The sequence below is a fragment of the Acartia tonsa genome, chromosome 4 (assembly GCF_053477335.1).
Source record: "Acartia tonsa isolate MP-2025a chromosome 4, ASM5347733v1, whole genome shotgun sequence".
Lineage (NCBI taxonomy): Eukaryota > Metazoa > Arthropoda > Copepoda > Calanoida > Acartiidae > Acartia > Acartia tonsa.
The window spans coordinates 21,974,300-21,991,305 of NC_137263.1; the positions used below are offsets into that span (position 1 = coordinate 21,974,300).

General features: G+C 32.9%; 1 protein-coding gene across 15 annotated transcripts in view; it reads left to right on the top strand.

The window, feature by feature from the left end:
• RhoGAP19D (Rho GTPase activating protein at 19D) overlaps positions 1-17,006 on the top strand; it is a 64,118-nt gene that overhangs the window by 36,800 nt on the left and 10,312 nt on the right. For all 15 annotated transcript variants that reach the window (XM_080156924.1, XM_080156926.1, XM_080156927.1 and 12 more), the window contains 2 exons: positions 2,083-2,161; positions 13,034-13,205. In XM_080156924.1, the coding sequence (XP_080013050.1) occupies positions 2,083-2,161; positions 13,034-13,205 (251 nt within the window). The remainder of the gene's footprint in view (positions 1-2,082; positions 2,162-13,033; positions 13,206-17,006) is intronic.

Genomic DNA, 17,006 nt, shown 5'->3' on the forward strand with positions numbered 1-17,006 from the left:
GCCTTACAAAAAAATTACATATCGTATTATATCCAGTTTTCTACGAATATAAAAAAGTACAATCATAATTTTAAAACCAGTTTTGTTAGCCCGTGCCTTCGGCATCTTTTAGCTAACAAAATTGAATCTAATCTTAAAATTTACATTAATATATCAGCGAAAAGCTGTTTATAATACGATTCAATACATAACTATTATGGGTTTGGGTTGATTAGGCTTATTATTGCATGTTTTAATTGCATGGTAATCTGTTTTTTTTTTAAATAAACCAACATATTGGGTCATTATTAGTTAAAAATTTACATTCTTTTCTGCCGAAAATTTCCCTCATTTCGTCCGGCTAAAACCGGTAAAAATCTTAAGAAAATCTGCCATTCATAAATAAAAATCATAGGCCTATTCCAGTTTTTTTTTTGTTGGCCTTGGCGGTCGATCAACAAGTTAAACATGCAAGTAAAAAGTAAAAAATGTTTTTAATTTTAGTCCACTGTTTTTGTTGTATTTTTTCAGAATTCTTCTAGCTATAAAAAAAATTTTAAATTAGCATTTTTTTTAGTAACAATACTAAACAGTCGATAAGTGTTTAAAACTTGCAAAAATCTAACTTACTTAATACTCAAATACTTTTAAAAGTTAAGTTTGTGTATGTTAAAGTTATTTATTATTTGTTTGCATGCCCAAATGGGGATTCAAATCATAAATTTTACATTTCTAATGTTTTTCTTTGTTTTTGCACATTTTTTTGCAATGTATGTAGTACGTTGTATTGCAACGTAATGACTTAGTGGAAATTTTAGTGAATGACTAATACGACATTCTGTGCATGCTTGCTAGGTTAAAATTTTGTTCATTAGTTTTATTAAAAAAAAAAATTTATCTACTAGACATAAAATTTGCAAATAGAAAAAAGCTTAGCTATATATATAACAGGGATGACAACATACATAAATGCCATGCTCAATCAGATAATAGGGACAGACTGACATTGACAAATTTAAAGCAAGCTATCGTAGATTTTTAAATGTTTAATATGACAGTACTTTAATTTTGTAACGTTATTATAGAGATGTTACAGAATGTCTAATTGTCTTATAAAAAAGGCTATAAGCACATGTTAAAAATGTACAATCGGACTGGTAATGGTTATTGAGTTTGATTCTCCTTTAAGGTTTGATTCTCCTTTAAGGTTTGATTTCGTTCAAACGATTCTAACACGTCTAGAAACGTGAAGAGTTAAATTTACAGACATACTGACACAACCTAAACGCAGGAAACCTATGCAAAGAAGTAAAAAATCTTGTTTAAAATGGACGTACAGACTTTCTGGAAACTATTGAAGAGTTGCTACGCGTCCTCAATCGTACCTAAACATTACAGGAATCACCATGCAAAGCTTGAAATCAATAGGACTATTCTAATTAACGAAAATACTAACCGTTACGGACGGACAAACCCTAATTATAGAGAAGCTTTGCATTAAAAAAAAAACTAAGAAATTATTTGTGTAAATGATAATTGGTATTGAGTGTGAATATCGAACATTTCAACATTCCTCACATATTTCCCCTGTAAATATGATGTCAGCTCAAACTAAATAAGATTTTAAGGTGGAAATTTAAAGGAATCTCTCTCTCTTGAGTAGAGGACATTTTAAAAAGTTATTCGACCGATCTTTAAAGATTTTTTAAAGGTTAATTTCAGCAGTAAAAAGTTTAAAATATTATTAGTTATTTATTGCATCGTATTATAGACATCTTTCCACAGATATTAAAATTAATAATTAATAAAACCAGTTTTGTAAGACCCGAGGGATCGAATGTCTGGGTTAACAAAACTGTTAGTTAATAATTTTATTTAAATTTCGTGGAATATTGTCTGTAATACAGATGCTGTACATGATTATTGAGTATGGCTGAGAACCGGTTCTAATCAAGTGGATGTTTATCGGTTTTGATGACATACTGGAAAATAATATTTTGTCCCTACCTTTTTTCTTCAAAACTTTTAGAATTTTATAGCATTTTTTTGCATTTATTTGTTTCATGGCAATTTACAATGTTTTAATTTTTGTTAATTGTTAAGACTCTGATGCAGAGAGAAACCTGCGCCGTGTGTCCTACCTCCAGGCCACTAAGGATGACAGGATGGATACGGAAGAAAAGTAAGTGACTACATTTCATACATTTAATAATTTGGGACATTTTAGTCTTTAAGATATGTTTCCAACGACAAGGAAATATGGGAAAGAATACCTAGAATGGAAATGTTGAAAAATTTATCAACAAAAAAGCACATATAATTTGAAAATATAACTGGTTTTAAAGAAGTTTCTACTAAAATATGCAAGAACTATCATTTGCTTTGATTCCATTAAAATTGATTGTTTTTATATTGGTTGCATTAAGAGATATTAAACTGTAAAGAGCTGCATTTTATCTCATTGTTTTAATTTTATTAACAGCCAATAAAACTGTCTCGGGAAATTCTAGACATATGTTATTTAAATTCTTGGTTTCCTAACTAATTTTCACTAAGATATAAAAAGCCAGGGAGGTGGTGGACATTTGGCTGTATATTACATAGTCCCCAAAGTTTTAAAATAACGTTTTGTTAACAACTTTGGGGACGTCTATTGAATTTAAATTTTAAGGGGGGGGGAAGTTTTGCCACTTTCGCTTACTCCGTGATTATTGGGCTAGGTATTTGAGTTAGACTATAGGTTATTTGGGATAAAAGTTTACTTTTGGGTAATAGCTCACGTATTTTTAATCATTTTTTGGATAACCCCACCCCCTAGCCCCCCGGGGCTCAAAAACCCCCTAAAATGAACCTAACCTTAATTTTCTCAGAAACAATTTGACCAATAGAGATGATTTTTTAAACTTAAGCTTTTATGCATATAAACTAACTTTTAGTTTAGAAGTCACCCCCCTGCCGCCAACCCCTAGCCCTCCGGGGCTCCAAAAAAACCCTAAAAATGAACCTAACCTTAATTTTCTCAGGAAACATTTGACCAATAGAGATGATTTTTTAAACTTAAGCTTTTATGCTTATAAACTAACTTTTAGTTTAGAAGTCACCCCCCTGCCGCCAACCCCTAGCCCTCCGGGGCTCAAAAAAACCCTAAAAATGAACCTAACCTTAATTTTCTCAGGAACCATTTGACCAATAGACATGATTTTTAAAACTTAAGCTTTTATGGTTATAAACTAACTTCTAGTTTAGAAGTCACCCCCCTGCTGCCAACCCCTAGCCCTCCGGGGCTCCAAAAAAAACCCTAAAAATGAACCTAACCTTAATTTTCTCAGGAAACATTTGACCAATAGAGATGATTTTTTAAACTTAAGCTTTTATGCTTATAAACTAACTTTTAGTTTAGAAGTCACCCCCCTGCCGCCAACCCCTAGCCCTTCGGGGCTCCAAAAAACCCTAAAAATGAACCTAACCTTAATTTTCTCAGGAACCACTTGACTAATAGAGATGATTTCTTAAACTTAGGCTTTTATGGTTATAAACTAACTTTAAGTTTAGAAGTCCCCCCTGCCGCCAACCTCTAGCCCCCCGGGGCTAAAAAAAACCCTAAAAATGAACCTAACCTTAATTAAAATTTCTTATTTGAAGAGTTAGATGTACACTTATTAAACCAAATATGCTTATTTTTGGATGTTATTGACATATTTGCTGAAAAAATTAGAATCGGCCTCCAGGTTCAGGTGCTGCAGGCCTCCAGGTCAACTCTGGAGACAGGTAAAATTAAAATGTCTTATTTGAAGAGTTAGAGGTACACTTATTAAACAAAATATGCATCTTTTTGGATGTTATTGACATATCTGCTGTTAAAATAAGAATTGGCCTATAGGTTCAGGTGCTGCAGTCCTCCAGGTCCACTCTGGAGACAGGTAAAAATTAAAACTTCTTATTTGAAGAGTTAGAGGTACACTTATTAAACCAAATATGCATCTTTTTGGATGTTATAGACATATCTGCTGAAAAATTAGAATCGGCCTCCAGGTTCAGATGCTGCAGGCCTCTAGGTCCACTCTGGAGACAGGTAAAAATTAAAATTTCTTACTTGAAGAGTTAGAGGTACACTTATTAAAACAAATATGCTACTTTTTGGATTTTATTGACATATCTGATGAAAAAATTAGAATCGGCCTCCAGATTCAGGTGCTGCAGGCCTCAAGGTCCACTCTCGACAGGTGAAAATTAAAATTTCTTATTTGAAGAGTTAGAGGTACACTTATTTTACCAAATATGCTTCTTTTTGGATGTTATTGACATATCTGCTGAAAAATTGAAATCGGCTTTCAGGTTCGGGTCCTACAGGCCTCCAGGTGGACACTGGATAGGTAAAAATAAAATTTCTTATTTGGAGAGTTAAAGGTTAACTTATAAAACAATCTATGCATTGTTTTTGATGTTAATAACATACTTGAAGATAAAATTTAAATCGGCCTCCAAGTTCAGGTGCTGCAGGCCTCCAGTTCAACTCTAGACATGAAAAAATTTAAATTCTTAATTTAAGAGTTAGAGGTCAATTCACAAGAAAATAAGCATCTTGTTGGATAATATTACCATATTTAAAGAAAATAATAAAATCGGCCTCCAGGTACTGCAGGCTTCCAGATGGCTTTTTGGGGGTATTTTCAGATATTTTCGCTATTTTTTTAGACATGTTAGGTATCATATTCATTGATACTTTTTTATATGGACACTTTTACCTGCGTCTTGGTGACCGCTGGTTGCAGCTGGCCAGGTGAATATCTCAACTTGGAGCCAATTTAATATTTTTCTCCAGAAATAGTAATAACAGCCAAAAGATCCATATTCTGTTTTATAAGTTGACCTCTAACTCTTCAAATAAGAAATTTCAATTTTTACCTGTCCAGAGTGGACCTGAAGGCCGAATTTATTATCTTCTTTAGGTTTGTTGATAGTAACCTAAAAGAGGCATATTTTGTTTCATAAGTTGACCTCTAACTCTTCAAATAAGAAATTTTAATTTTTACCTGTCTCCAGAGTGGACCTGGAGGCCTGCAGTACCTGAACCTGGAGGCCGATTCTCATTTTTTTAGCAGATATGTCAATAACATCCAAAAGGATGCATATTTGGTTTTTATAAGTGTACCTCTAACTCTTCAAATAAGAAATTTTAATTTTTACCTGTCTCCAGAGTAGACCTGGAGGCCTGCAGCACCTGAACCTGGAGGCTGATTCTATTTTTTTCTGCAAATATGTCAATAACATTCAAAAAGAAGCATAATTGGTTTAATAAGTGTACCTCTAACTCTTCAAATAAAAAATTATATTTTTTACCTGTCTCCAGAGTGGACCTGGATGCCTGCTGCACACTAACCTGGAGGCCAATTCTAATTTTTTCAGCAGATATGTCAATAACATCCAAAAAGAAGCATATTTGGTTTAATAAGTGTACCTCTAACTCTTCAAATAAGAAATATTAATTTTTACCTGTCTCCAGAGTGGACCTGGAGGCCTGCAGTACCTGAACCTGGAGGCCGATTATCATTTTTTCAGCAGATATGTCAATAACATCCAAAAAGAAGCATATTTTGTTTAATAAGTGTACCTCTAACTCTTCAAATAAAAAATTTTAATTTTTTCTGTCTCCAGAGTGGACCTGGAGGCCTGCAGCACCTGAACCTGGAGGCAGATTCTATTTTTTTCAGCAAATATGTCAATAACATCCAAAAAGAAGCATATTTGGTTTAATAAATGTAAATCTAACTCTTCAAATGAGAAATTTTAATTAAGGTTAGGTTCATTTTTAGGGTTTTTTTTAGCCCCGGGGGGCTAGGGGTTGGCACAAGGGGGGTTGACTTCTAAACTTAAAGTTAGTTTATAACCATAAAAGCTTAAGTTTAAGAAATCATCTCTATTGGTCAAATGGTTCCTGAGAAAATTAAGGTTAGGTTCATATTTAGGGTTTTTTGGAGCCCCGGAGGGCTAGGGGTTTGCGGCAGGGGGGTGACTTCTAAACTAGAAGTTAGTTTATAACCATAAAAGCTTAAGTTTAAAAAATCATGTCTATTGATCAAATGGTTCCTGAGAAAATTAAGGTTAGGTTCATTTTTAGGGTTTTTTGGAGCCCCGGAGGGCTAGGGGTTGGCGGCAGGGGGATGACTTCTAAACTAGAAGTTAGTTTACACGCATAAAAGCTTAAGTTTAAAAAATCATCTCTATTGGTCAAATTGTTCCTGAGAAAATTAAGGTTAGGTTCATTTTTAGGGGGTTTTTGAGCCCCGGGGGGCTAGGGGGTGGGGTTATCCAAAAAATGATTAAAAATACGTGAGCTACTACCCAAAAGTAAACTTTTATCCCAAATAACCTATAGTCTAACTTTAATACCTAGCCCAATAATCACGGAGTAAGCGAAAGTGGCAAAACTTCCCCCCCCCCCCCTTAGTTGGTCGATTAATTTGAGTATTTAAACTTATCACCCAATAATTGTAATCTACAGAAGGGGTTATTTTGTGTATCATTATTGGGAATGTACATCAATTTATCAGCCATTGTCTTATCCCTTAATAACCCTGTAAAAAAAGCCAACAGAAAACTGTGAACCAGAGAAATAATTTAGGAAAGTTAATAAAAAGAAAAAGGTAAAAGTGAAAACGACCAGTGAAACAATCCAATGGAAGAAGCCCGCCGTCCCGCCGCCGCAAGCAAAACCGCCGCCGCCAAAGATCCAACGGTTGGTGAAGACCCGAGCCTTTGACGAAGTTATCCCCGCGCCCAACACCACGCCCATGTAGGTCTATAATCTCAATCTGATCATAGCTTAGAACTTGGTGTCTCAACTATTATGATTTTATACATATCCGCCTTATTAATAACTAAAAAATGAAAATTTGTACATATTAGACTAAGATACAATATATATTAACTTGACAGTATATTATGCTGTACTAGAGTTTATCTAAGGTTCTCAAAATATTTATTATCTGTGGACAATAACTTGTGAAATAATATTTTTCTCATAGAAGTGAGGTGGGAGATCTTTACACGAGCACGTATGTATATTATACAGGCACACACACATAACTTATACATATTTTGGATCTATTACAGTTCACGGTAAAATATTCCTGGTATCGATTATCCCAAAAATCTATGAATTTTAAAGGCTGTTAGCTGTTAAATGGCAGAATGTACGTTTTAAGCGGCGTAAGAAGGAAAAAAAATGAATTAGCCAAAATCTAATGATGCACAGGGAAAGCTTCACTGAAGGTAATCGCATAATATAAATCTTTTTTGTTCATTTATGTGTACTGCGAGATAACATTGCACCATTTTAATAATGACTATTCCAGATTATTTGTAGGCCTTCTTTTGTCGGTTTAAAATTTTTGCGAGCATAATTTGTACGTTCTACAGTTTGGCCGTTAGAAGCCTCTAAAGTTAATAGATTTTTGGATATAATCGTTACCAGGAACATTTTACCGTGAATTGTACTTGGCCCAACACTTTTAAAACAACAAAAAATTACAATTTCAAACATTTATTTACTAATACCTTTCTATCTATTAAAATTACTAAGCTATAGATATTTTCAATTAAAAAACTCTTATTGTAAACTTAAAGTAATAGAAAATTTTAAACTAAGATAAATCTCTTTTATTAAACATTTAATTTCCTACTAAAAGACTCATGATGGATGTAATAAAAGTCAGTTGAAGGGATAGATATTGATAATAAGTAAATTTATTTTATTATAATCATGAGAGGTTGTACTTTTAAATACAAAACTCTTTCTCAATTTTATTTTGTTTTATTATTGATTCAATTTGAACATGATTTGGGGTTTAAATGAAACTAACAATTGATATATTATTACTTGGATGTTTCACCAGATTTTCTTGGCTAAAATGACGAACCTTCACCCACCCCCTTTGCCCCGTCCTCTCCCCTCCTACAGGATGAACGAACTGACCAATAAATGAGGTCCATATTAGCAAGCTAAATAGATGACAAATTTTTCCCTGTCCTTTTTCCCTCGTATTTCTTAATTTCATTGATTGATTGATTAATTCCATAAAACTAACTAGTAGTTTAAATAAGCTCTTTTTAAATGGGAGGTGGGGTTGTACAATGAGTTAAAGAAAATATTCCCTAAACAAAAATATATGGAAAAAGAACAGTTGATCTTGTCCTTTTTTTCAGTCGCTTTATGAATCTGACCCCCAATATTTTATGATTTATTTTTTGATGGGCTCACCTTATTCCTGGTTTTTGCCCTTTTTGATACAAATATTACATGATTTAAATCTTGTGTCCGTCTCTGGTTTTTAAGGTTAATATTATGCAAAATCAATAAATACACACAAATTGAACTGTGCACCACAGATGAAAATTTATGGGATTGCATTTGTTGTTATTGTTGTGTGCACACACTAGGGAGGGAATGGACAATGGGCTGTTTATTAAACTAGTTCCCAGTTTTCTTATTCGTTGGCTTAAAATCTTTGGGAACTTTTATTAAATGTTGATTGGTTGATTTATTATGTTGAGTGTCCCAACGTTTCAACTACTAATTTTAATATACAGAAGGGGCAATTTTTTGTACATCATTGGTGATGTACATCAATTTATCAGCCATTGTCTTTTCCCTTTAGATCCCTGGCACGCACAAACACACACACACACTTGTTCACCTGGCCTAGCCATGCCAAACACAAATTTCATGGCCTGGATAGCAGTGATGTGAATCCGAGAGGGTTCTCCAGGTCTTGGATCAGGGTCTTATTTATCCCGATGAAATTACAATTTTTATAGAATACTCAAAACCACCTCTCTTTTTTTTTAAAGATTGAAAATATGGGGAAGGGTGTTATTTTTTAATTAACCCCTGGGATGTCACTGAAATTTTAATTTATTTTAAGTGGGAGTTCTGTGGTTGAAAGGAACATTGAGGGAAAGCACCTTTAACCCTTTCATAAAGCCGATAGTCCTACATTTTAATAACTCTGCACATTCTGAAGAAAAAAAAGTATTAGGAAGGACATGGAAACAATCTTTTTATCGAAGAAATTTAAAAAAAGGTTCTGGATCCACCCCTATGTTGGAAAGATACATGATATGATTCTAATCACATGATCTGCATCTGGGATTTCAACATCTAATCATAAAAAGAATATCACAATGCAGGATAAAGAACATAAATGCAATAAAATTTTAGCAATAAAAAATATTTTTTGCTTGTAATTTTGTGGACAAATATTTTAATACGCTGTTTTAATGCATTTATTTGTATAAAAAATGTTTATTTCATTTAGCTAATGTTCCGCTGAGAGTAAATGACAACACTATTTCTTGATAAGCTTTTCTTATGGAAATTTGGCATGAAATCAACGCAGTCATAAGTTTTAAGGGCATATGCTGTGCATTAACCCAGGGTGGGAGGGGATATTGGTCTGTCCCCAAAGTTTTATAATAATATTTTATTAATCATTAGCGTAACATCATTGGGGACTTTCATTAAATTTTGATTGGTTGGTTAAAAAGACAATGGTCCAAACGATGCAGCCAGTAATTTTAATCTACAGAAGGGGGTAATTTTGTGATTCATCTTTGGGGATGTACATCAATTTATCGGTCATTGTCTTATCCCTTTGTCTCCCTGGCATTAACCCTATCTGATCAGCTAACAAGGGCACTTAGTGATGGCAAGATAATGAATGTTTGATCTAATTCAATCATTGCATTATTAATTAGATTTTTTAGCAATTAATGAAAATATAACAATAACATAAAATAATTGTGTTAGGTTATATGGGTCTATTTAAGCAGTGCAGTGTTTTAAAATCTTGCAGAGAAAAAGTATCATTAAAATTCGTCCATCAAATAAATTTTGTACATATTTTTTGCATACTTTATGAATTATTGCTTATTTAACTTAGATCTGAACTATTGAAAGGGTTATCAGGGTTAAAACTATTATCCATGAAAGATTAACAAAATATAGCCACATAAATTCCTTCATTCAGAATTGCACTTTTTCTCATTTCACAGTCAAAATTGTGTATTTTCTTGCCTTTGGTCAATTTTTATTTGAAAAATGTAACCTTGTATTAAAAAAAATTCAAATTGAAAGTAATGTTTTAACATAATCCTGATTTAAAAAGCATTGAATTTGTGAACTGTGGGTGGGGCCAATTTATATAATGGCTGGCTAATGCTATGCCCCACTCCCCCTATAACATTTACTAACTTTTTAAAACTAGGCTTTTGACAATTTTTTGAATATTAAACAGAACCATTTTTGAATTATTTACTTTTTTGTCTACAATAAAGTTTTTTGGCAGTTTTGCACACCCCAAAAAAATGAGGGAAAAGCTGTCCTATCAAATCTCAATGTTTGTCAATATATTGAATATTGACCAACTTAAATTTATGATCAAAAAGTACAATAATCTGTCTGAAATAGACACAACTCTAACAACATTAAAATAAAACTGACATGAAAGGACAATTAATGTGACTGGTTTATTTTTAACTCTGGAAGGATTCAGAGACTATTTTTGTACAATAAACATACAATTCATGACTAGAAGAAATCAAACCATGAAAATGATTTTGTTTAATTTTTACTTTTATCCTTCCTTTTCTGTCTTTTTGTTTATTAAAATTGCATTGCAAATTATTTTTTTGTCATTTCTATATTATTTGTATTAGTCTTAATTTGTGTGGAAAATTGAACCACTTATTGGTTAATTTATAACATTGTGTAATGTGTATTAGATGTTAATTGCTGCTAACATAGATGCTAACCACAAAGTAAATTGAGGTTTAGAAAAAACAAACATTAGATGCAATTACTAAATAGTTGTAGGGAAAAACTTGTCCTTATTTTCTTGGGACAAAATAATATCTGTGGAAATTATCAGGCCGAAGCAGCAAGTGCGAAAAGGAAAACCCATGGGACGAATGCAGCGGCTTATCAGCATATTTGAGCCAGCAGCCGCTGAAAAAGAACTGCCGCCGCGACCAAAGACATTCTATTCCAAGTCAATACTTAAGTAAGCTGGATGAAAACTACACAAGCATTCAATTTTACATATTATAACAAAGAACATTTTTTCCTGTATCGCTTTGAAATCCGGTGGATTAGAACCGGTTCTTAGCCACACTGAAAAATTATGTCTTAACATCGTATTATATCCAGTTTTCTACGAATATAAAAATGTTCAATCATAAGATTAAAACCAATTTTTTTAGCCCGTGCCTTCGGCATCTCGGAGCTAAAAAAACTGGTTTTAATCTTATGATTATATATTTTTATATCCATGGAAAGCTGTTTATAATACGATGCGAAAATAGCTATCATGATCTACAGAATATATACATTTGAACATATTCTAAATAGATGAATAGATGAAAACTGTACATATAATCTGATACATAAGATTTATAACGAGAATACTAGATTAGAAAGCTGATGTATGAAACAGAACAGAAGAATATTGAAGAAATGAAATCAACCAAATACTTCACAAATAATCAGAAAGGATTAAATAGAATTTTTTTTATTTTGTAAATAGATTTTAGTAATGTAATCAAATTTTTTTTATAGTTTATAGATGAAGGGTGTTAAATTTAGAGAATTTTTTATATTATCCTATTATACTAAGTTTTAAATAACTTTGTCCGTTGAGATCTCGCTAACCACTGAAATAAGAGAGATTTTTAAGTCAAGGAAAATTTACAAAGCTCTCATAACAAGAATTGATTTATTTCTTTAAACTGAATATGCTTCTTAAGGTGGTATTATTTGAGGATTTTTAAAACATTTGCTAGAACGATCACAGAAGTTTGTTGTCTTTATTTTTCTATAATTAACGAACAGGAAGAGAGGAAGGGTAATGAGTAATGATCATGGCTCGGCAGCCGCCTGTAAGCCTCAGCGAAGTCAATCTTTTATAATTGAAATAATCAGCAAAAGTCTAAACCTGATCCAAATATGACAATTCCTCTTTTTTTTTAAATTTAAAAGCATCCAAACGAGATAAAATTTGAGGCTTATTCGCGGCTGTCAACCCTGGTAATAATAGATAACGTAGAGAAGCAAGCTATAGAGTAGCTTCGTTGCTAAAAACAATGATTGTCCTTGTCTCTATGCCATAACTTGTGATAGTTTTCAACAGGTGTGAGAGAAATGAAACACAAACCCTGATTATAATATTAATGGATTTATTATTACTTGGATCTTACACCAGATTTTCATGTTCTATAAAAAAAAAGTGGACTCTGTAACAGGCTAAGATAACGATCTTCCCCTTCCTTCTCCCTCCGTTTACCCCATTCCCTTACCTCCTTCTAGATAAACGGCCCTACCAATAAACGCGAGAGGGGAAATTGTAACCTAAATTGACGACAATTTTTCTCCCGTCTTAATATCCATGAATATTCTACATCCATTATAATATTGTACAATCTCGTCATGCATTTTAATTGCCAGAATAAAGATATCTATGTACGTACAATACATATTATATTACTACAGTCAATTTGGTTTATGGAAAAAATATACAAACTGATTTAAACTAAAAATATTATATCAATTTTTATAATATATTAGGAGATACATAAGTTATAGTAAATTTTTCAGAATTTTTCTATAATAAAGAATGTCCTTACGTTTGCCTTTGATAAAATTAAATCTAATTCACATTTTTTTTAAAGAAATATTTTTAGTGTAGTTGTGCTTGAAAGTGTCTCAGTTCCTATGGTTTTGATGATTGTCCCTTATAAATTATTTTCTTGAAGATTTTTTAATTAGTTTTAGATTTCGATAGAAATAGATCTAGCCGTTTGCCAATTAATAAACAAAAATCGAAGATTTTTTATTTGAGAAATATATTTTTTTTCTATGTTAGATGCAGTTTGACAGTGGATATTTCATGGTGTTCAAAGAACAAAGTTTGTCCTAATTAGTGTAATCTTAGATTTATGCCTTTTTGTTGCAGGATTCTAGTTGACACGGCCAATCTTTAATTGTTTCAATTAATTTTAGTGAGACTGGGATAGCGCCCACGCACAGCATCAAGAAGCTCAAGTCTATCTTCAGTGAGAAGGGCGGGGAGCCGGGGGCTGGGGCACCTCCCGCCACCACTCCGCTCTCTGTCAAGATGGGGGATGGTAGCGGGGAGGTGAGCCCCTCGTCAGCCGCGTCACCGAAGCGTAAGGTAGGATGTTTTTGTAGTTTTTTTTATATTTTTATATTAATAAACTTTTGGGTCACCAGTAACGCACAAAAAATACTTTATATACTGTTAAATAATTTGGTCCTTTCTTTCAAAGTGTCTATCGAGCACTGAATCTCCTAAGCTAATGTAATAAACAAATGAAAAATCTCCTTCCCCTCGCTCATTTTTAATTTATTTCATTATTAGGGGTTCTGTGCTTGACTAGGGACTTTGAGTGAAATCTCCAATAATTTAAAGTATAAACCATTAAATGTAAGATTTCTCTAGATCAGAACATGGACATCATTGCTTAGTGTTTTTTTTTAATTTTAAGGAGTATATCTTCCTTTTTTCATTAAAATGTTGTTTTTATATTTTTCATAAAACATTTGAATGGTGGACTGAAAGTTTACTAATTATCCATTTCATATTTTTCTGTTATTGAAATGCCAATTTTTGTCTCGCGTGATTGATGTTTTTGAGGGTGGGTAAAATTACGTGTTAGCTGCACTATAATTTTAATTCTGGGTTTGTGCATACACACACACACACAACTTTCACAAATACAAATATTCATACATTTTTAGTAGCGAAGCTACTCTTGAATTTAAAATGTCCGTATTTCCGTCTGAAACGTTTTGGGGAAAACGTAATTTTCTCGGGTCCTATAAAAGATGGACTGCTGAAACTTCTTGTAAGGATTCCAATCAACATGGAACATAATTAAGTATAAAACATCAATGGAGGTCGGACTGGTTTTTGGCAGTTTTTTTTATTGGCTTTTATATTTTTCACATATATCTCCATTAAAATTTTAAATTCTGGGTTTATGCTGCATACACACACACAACTTTCACAAGTACAAATATTCATACATTTTTTACATATGATATATTAAAGTTTATAATCATATTTAACTTCTTACCCAAGTAGGTAATATTTTTTGGTCTGAAGCTTAGGATTTCAATAACTACTAAATTAGTTCTTAGCATGGTTTAAGGTTGTTTTTTTTTAGATTCAAACCTTGAGATGGTTTAAGGTTTTTATGTCCCCCGTTTTACCCATTTGAACATTAAGCGGATATTAGAGTAAAACACTAGAGGGAGAAAGGGTTAAATAACGTATCTCCCCATCACAATCGTCTTGTGCAACCTTCCTATTGGGTCATTGAAAATCAACCAATGGTATCGCTTATATTAACACAGCTAAGTAGCACAAAATTATTTAGAAGCAGACGAAAGAGGTCTTTGAAAAATGAAGGAAGGTAGTTGTCTGTATATACATCTATACTATAGATCTGTTAAGCGGATAAAGGTTTATAGATTACTTTCATCCTAAGTGTCCTTTCCATTTCTGTGTTTAACAAACTTTTAAGATTCATGATTTAATTAGATAAAATATGTTTTCAATTTTATTTTTCCAAAGTAAAAAAGTAGGTCATTTACCCGTCTAAATTAGTTGAAAAAGGAGTATAAAATGTCAGAATAATTTGTGTGCTAACATGTGGAATTACTCGTGTAATTTTTGTGAGGTCTGCCTGCCGTGCAAATATACTTTTTCAAAATTCAATTGTTAATTTCATTTTTACAATTTTGCATTTTTTTTTGCATAAGCAACTACGGAATGAATTTTTATTTTATTTTAAATTTCAACTATAGTAACATTACTCTCTTATTAGAATATTATTTCGATTACATAAAAAAGTTATTTTATGAATTAAAAAAAAAAAAAATTTTATCTAAAGTATAAAGGCAACCAAGTAAGGGATGGCTGAGTTAAGTAACTCTATTCATGTATATTGCAATTTACTACAACTTAATAACTGTTAACCTCTTTGAGCACTCGAAAATGTCCCGTTTGAATGATAAGTTTAAATAAAAAACCATGTCAATGAAACCCGAATTTGTTTCATTTTCAATTAAAACAAAAAAATAAACCAATAAAGGTTTCGCATTAAATTTTCTAAACTAATTTTCCTTTGGAAAGAAGACATGGGTGTCCCATTTTTTTTAGATTCATGATAAAATTACATCATACTTAGAGAGAGGGGGGACATTGAGCTGGTATGACACTAGTCCCCAAAGTGTTATAATAACGTTTTCTTATTTGTTGGCTTAACAACTTTGGGGGCTTTAGTAAATTTTGATTGGTTGGTTTCAACCACTAATTTTTATCTACAGAAGGGGTAATTTTGTGCATCATCATTGGGGATGTAAATAAAGGGGGGGGGGGAAATGTGGTGACTCGTCACACGACATACCAGCAATTTTATTTTGGATGCTACTCCCTTAGTTTTAGAGATAATTGGATGAAATCTTTTGGGCTGGGTCACTGATTACCCCAACTAGTGGTATCTTTAAAAAAAACGGCGGCGGGACCGCCGCTCCCGCCGTCCGCCGCCGTTTTCCGCCGCCTCCAAAAAAAAATTTTTTATTGCATTTCTCGCCGAATTAGGCAATTTGGAATCATTTGAGACCATGTTATTTTTTTCAAAAAATTTTCCCCTTACAAGCAACCCTGCGGGGGGACTTAGTCATTTTTTTCAAATTATCGTTTATCAAGGTATATCTTAAATACAGTAATTCTCCTGTGATTTTGAAGATATTGAAACAAAATCTTTTTAGGTTGGTAAGTTTAAAATATTTGAATTAAGAAAACGGCGGCGGGACCGCCGCTCCCGCCGTTTTCCGCCGCCACCAAAAAATTTTTTTTAATGCATTTCTCGCCGAATTAGGCAATTTGAAATCATTTTCAAAAAATTTTCCCCCTACAAGCAACCCTGCGGGGGGACTTTGTCATTTTTTTCAAGGTATATCTTAAATACAGTGCTACTTCTGTGCTTTTAAAGATATTGAAACAAAATCTTTTTAAGTAGGTCAGTAAAAAATATTTAAATAAAAAATGGCAGAGGTACCACCGCGGAAAATGGCGGCGGGACCGCCGCTCCCGCCGTTTTCCGCCGCCACAACCGTTTTCCGCCGCTACCAAAAAAAAAATTTCTCGCCGAATTAGGCATTTTAAAATCATTTGGGACCATGTTATTTTTTTCAAAAATTTTTCTCCTTACAAGCAACCCTGCGGGGGGACTTAGTCATTTTTTCAAGGTATATCTTAAAATCAGTGGTACTCCTGTGCTTTAAAAGATATACCTTGATATACGAGAATTTGAAAAAAATATTTTGTTTAAATATCTTTTAAAGCACAGGAGTACCACTGATTTTAAGATATACCTTGAAAAAATGACCAAGTACCCCCGCAGGGCTGCTTGTAGGGGGAAACATTTTTGAAAAAAATAACATGGTCTCAAATGATTCCAAATTGCCTAATTCGGCGAGAAATGCAAAAAAAAATTTTTTTGTTGGCGGCGGAAATCGGCGGCGGACAGCGGGAGCGGCGGTTCCGCCGGTCCCGCCGCCGTTTTCTTAATTCAAATATTTTTTACTTACCAACCTAAAAAGATTTTGTTTCAATATCTTCAAAATCACAGGAGAATTACTGTATTTAAGATATACCTTGATAAACGATAATTTGAAGAAAAAAAAAACCGCAGGGTTGCTTGTAAGGGGAAAAATTTTTGAAAAAAATAACATGGTCTCAAATGATTCCAAATTGCCTAATTCGGCGAGAAATGCAATAAAATTTTTTTTTTGTGGCGGCGGAAAACGGCGGCGGACGGCGGGAGCGGCGGTCCCGCCGCCGTCTTAATTCAAATATTTTAAACTTACCAACCTAAAAAGATTTTGTTTCAATATCTTCAAAATCACAGAAGAATTACTGTATTTAAGATATACCTTGATAAAC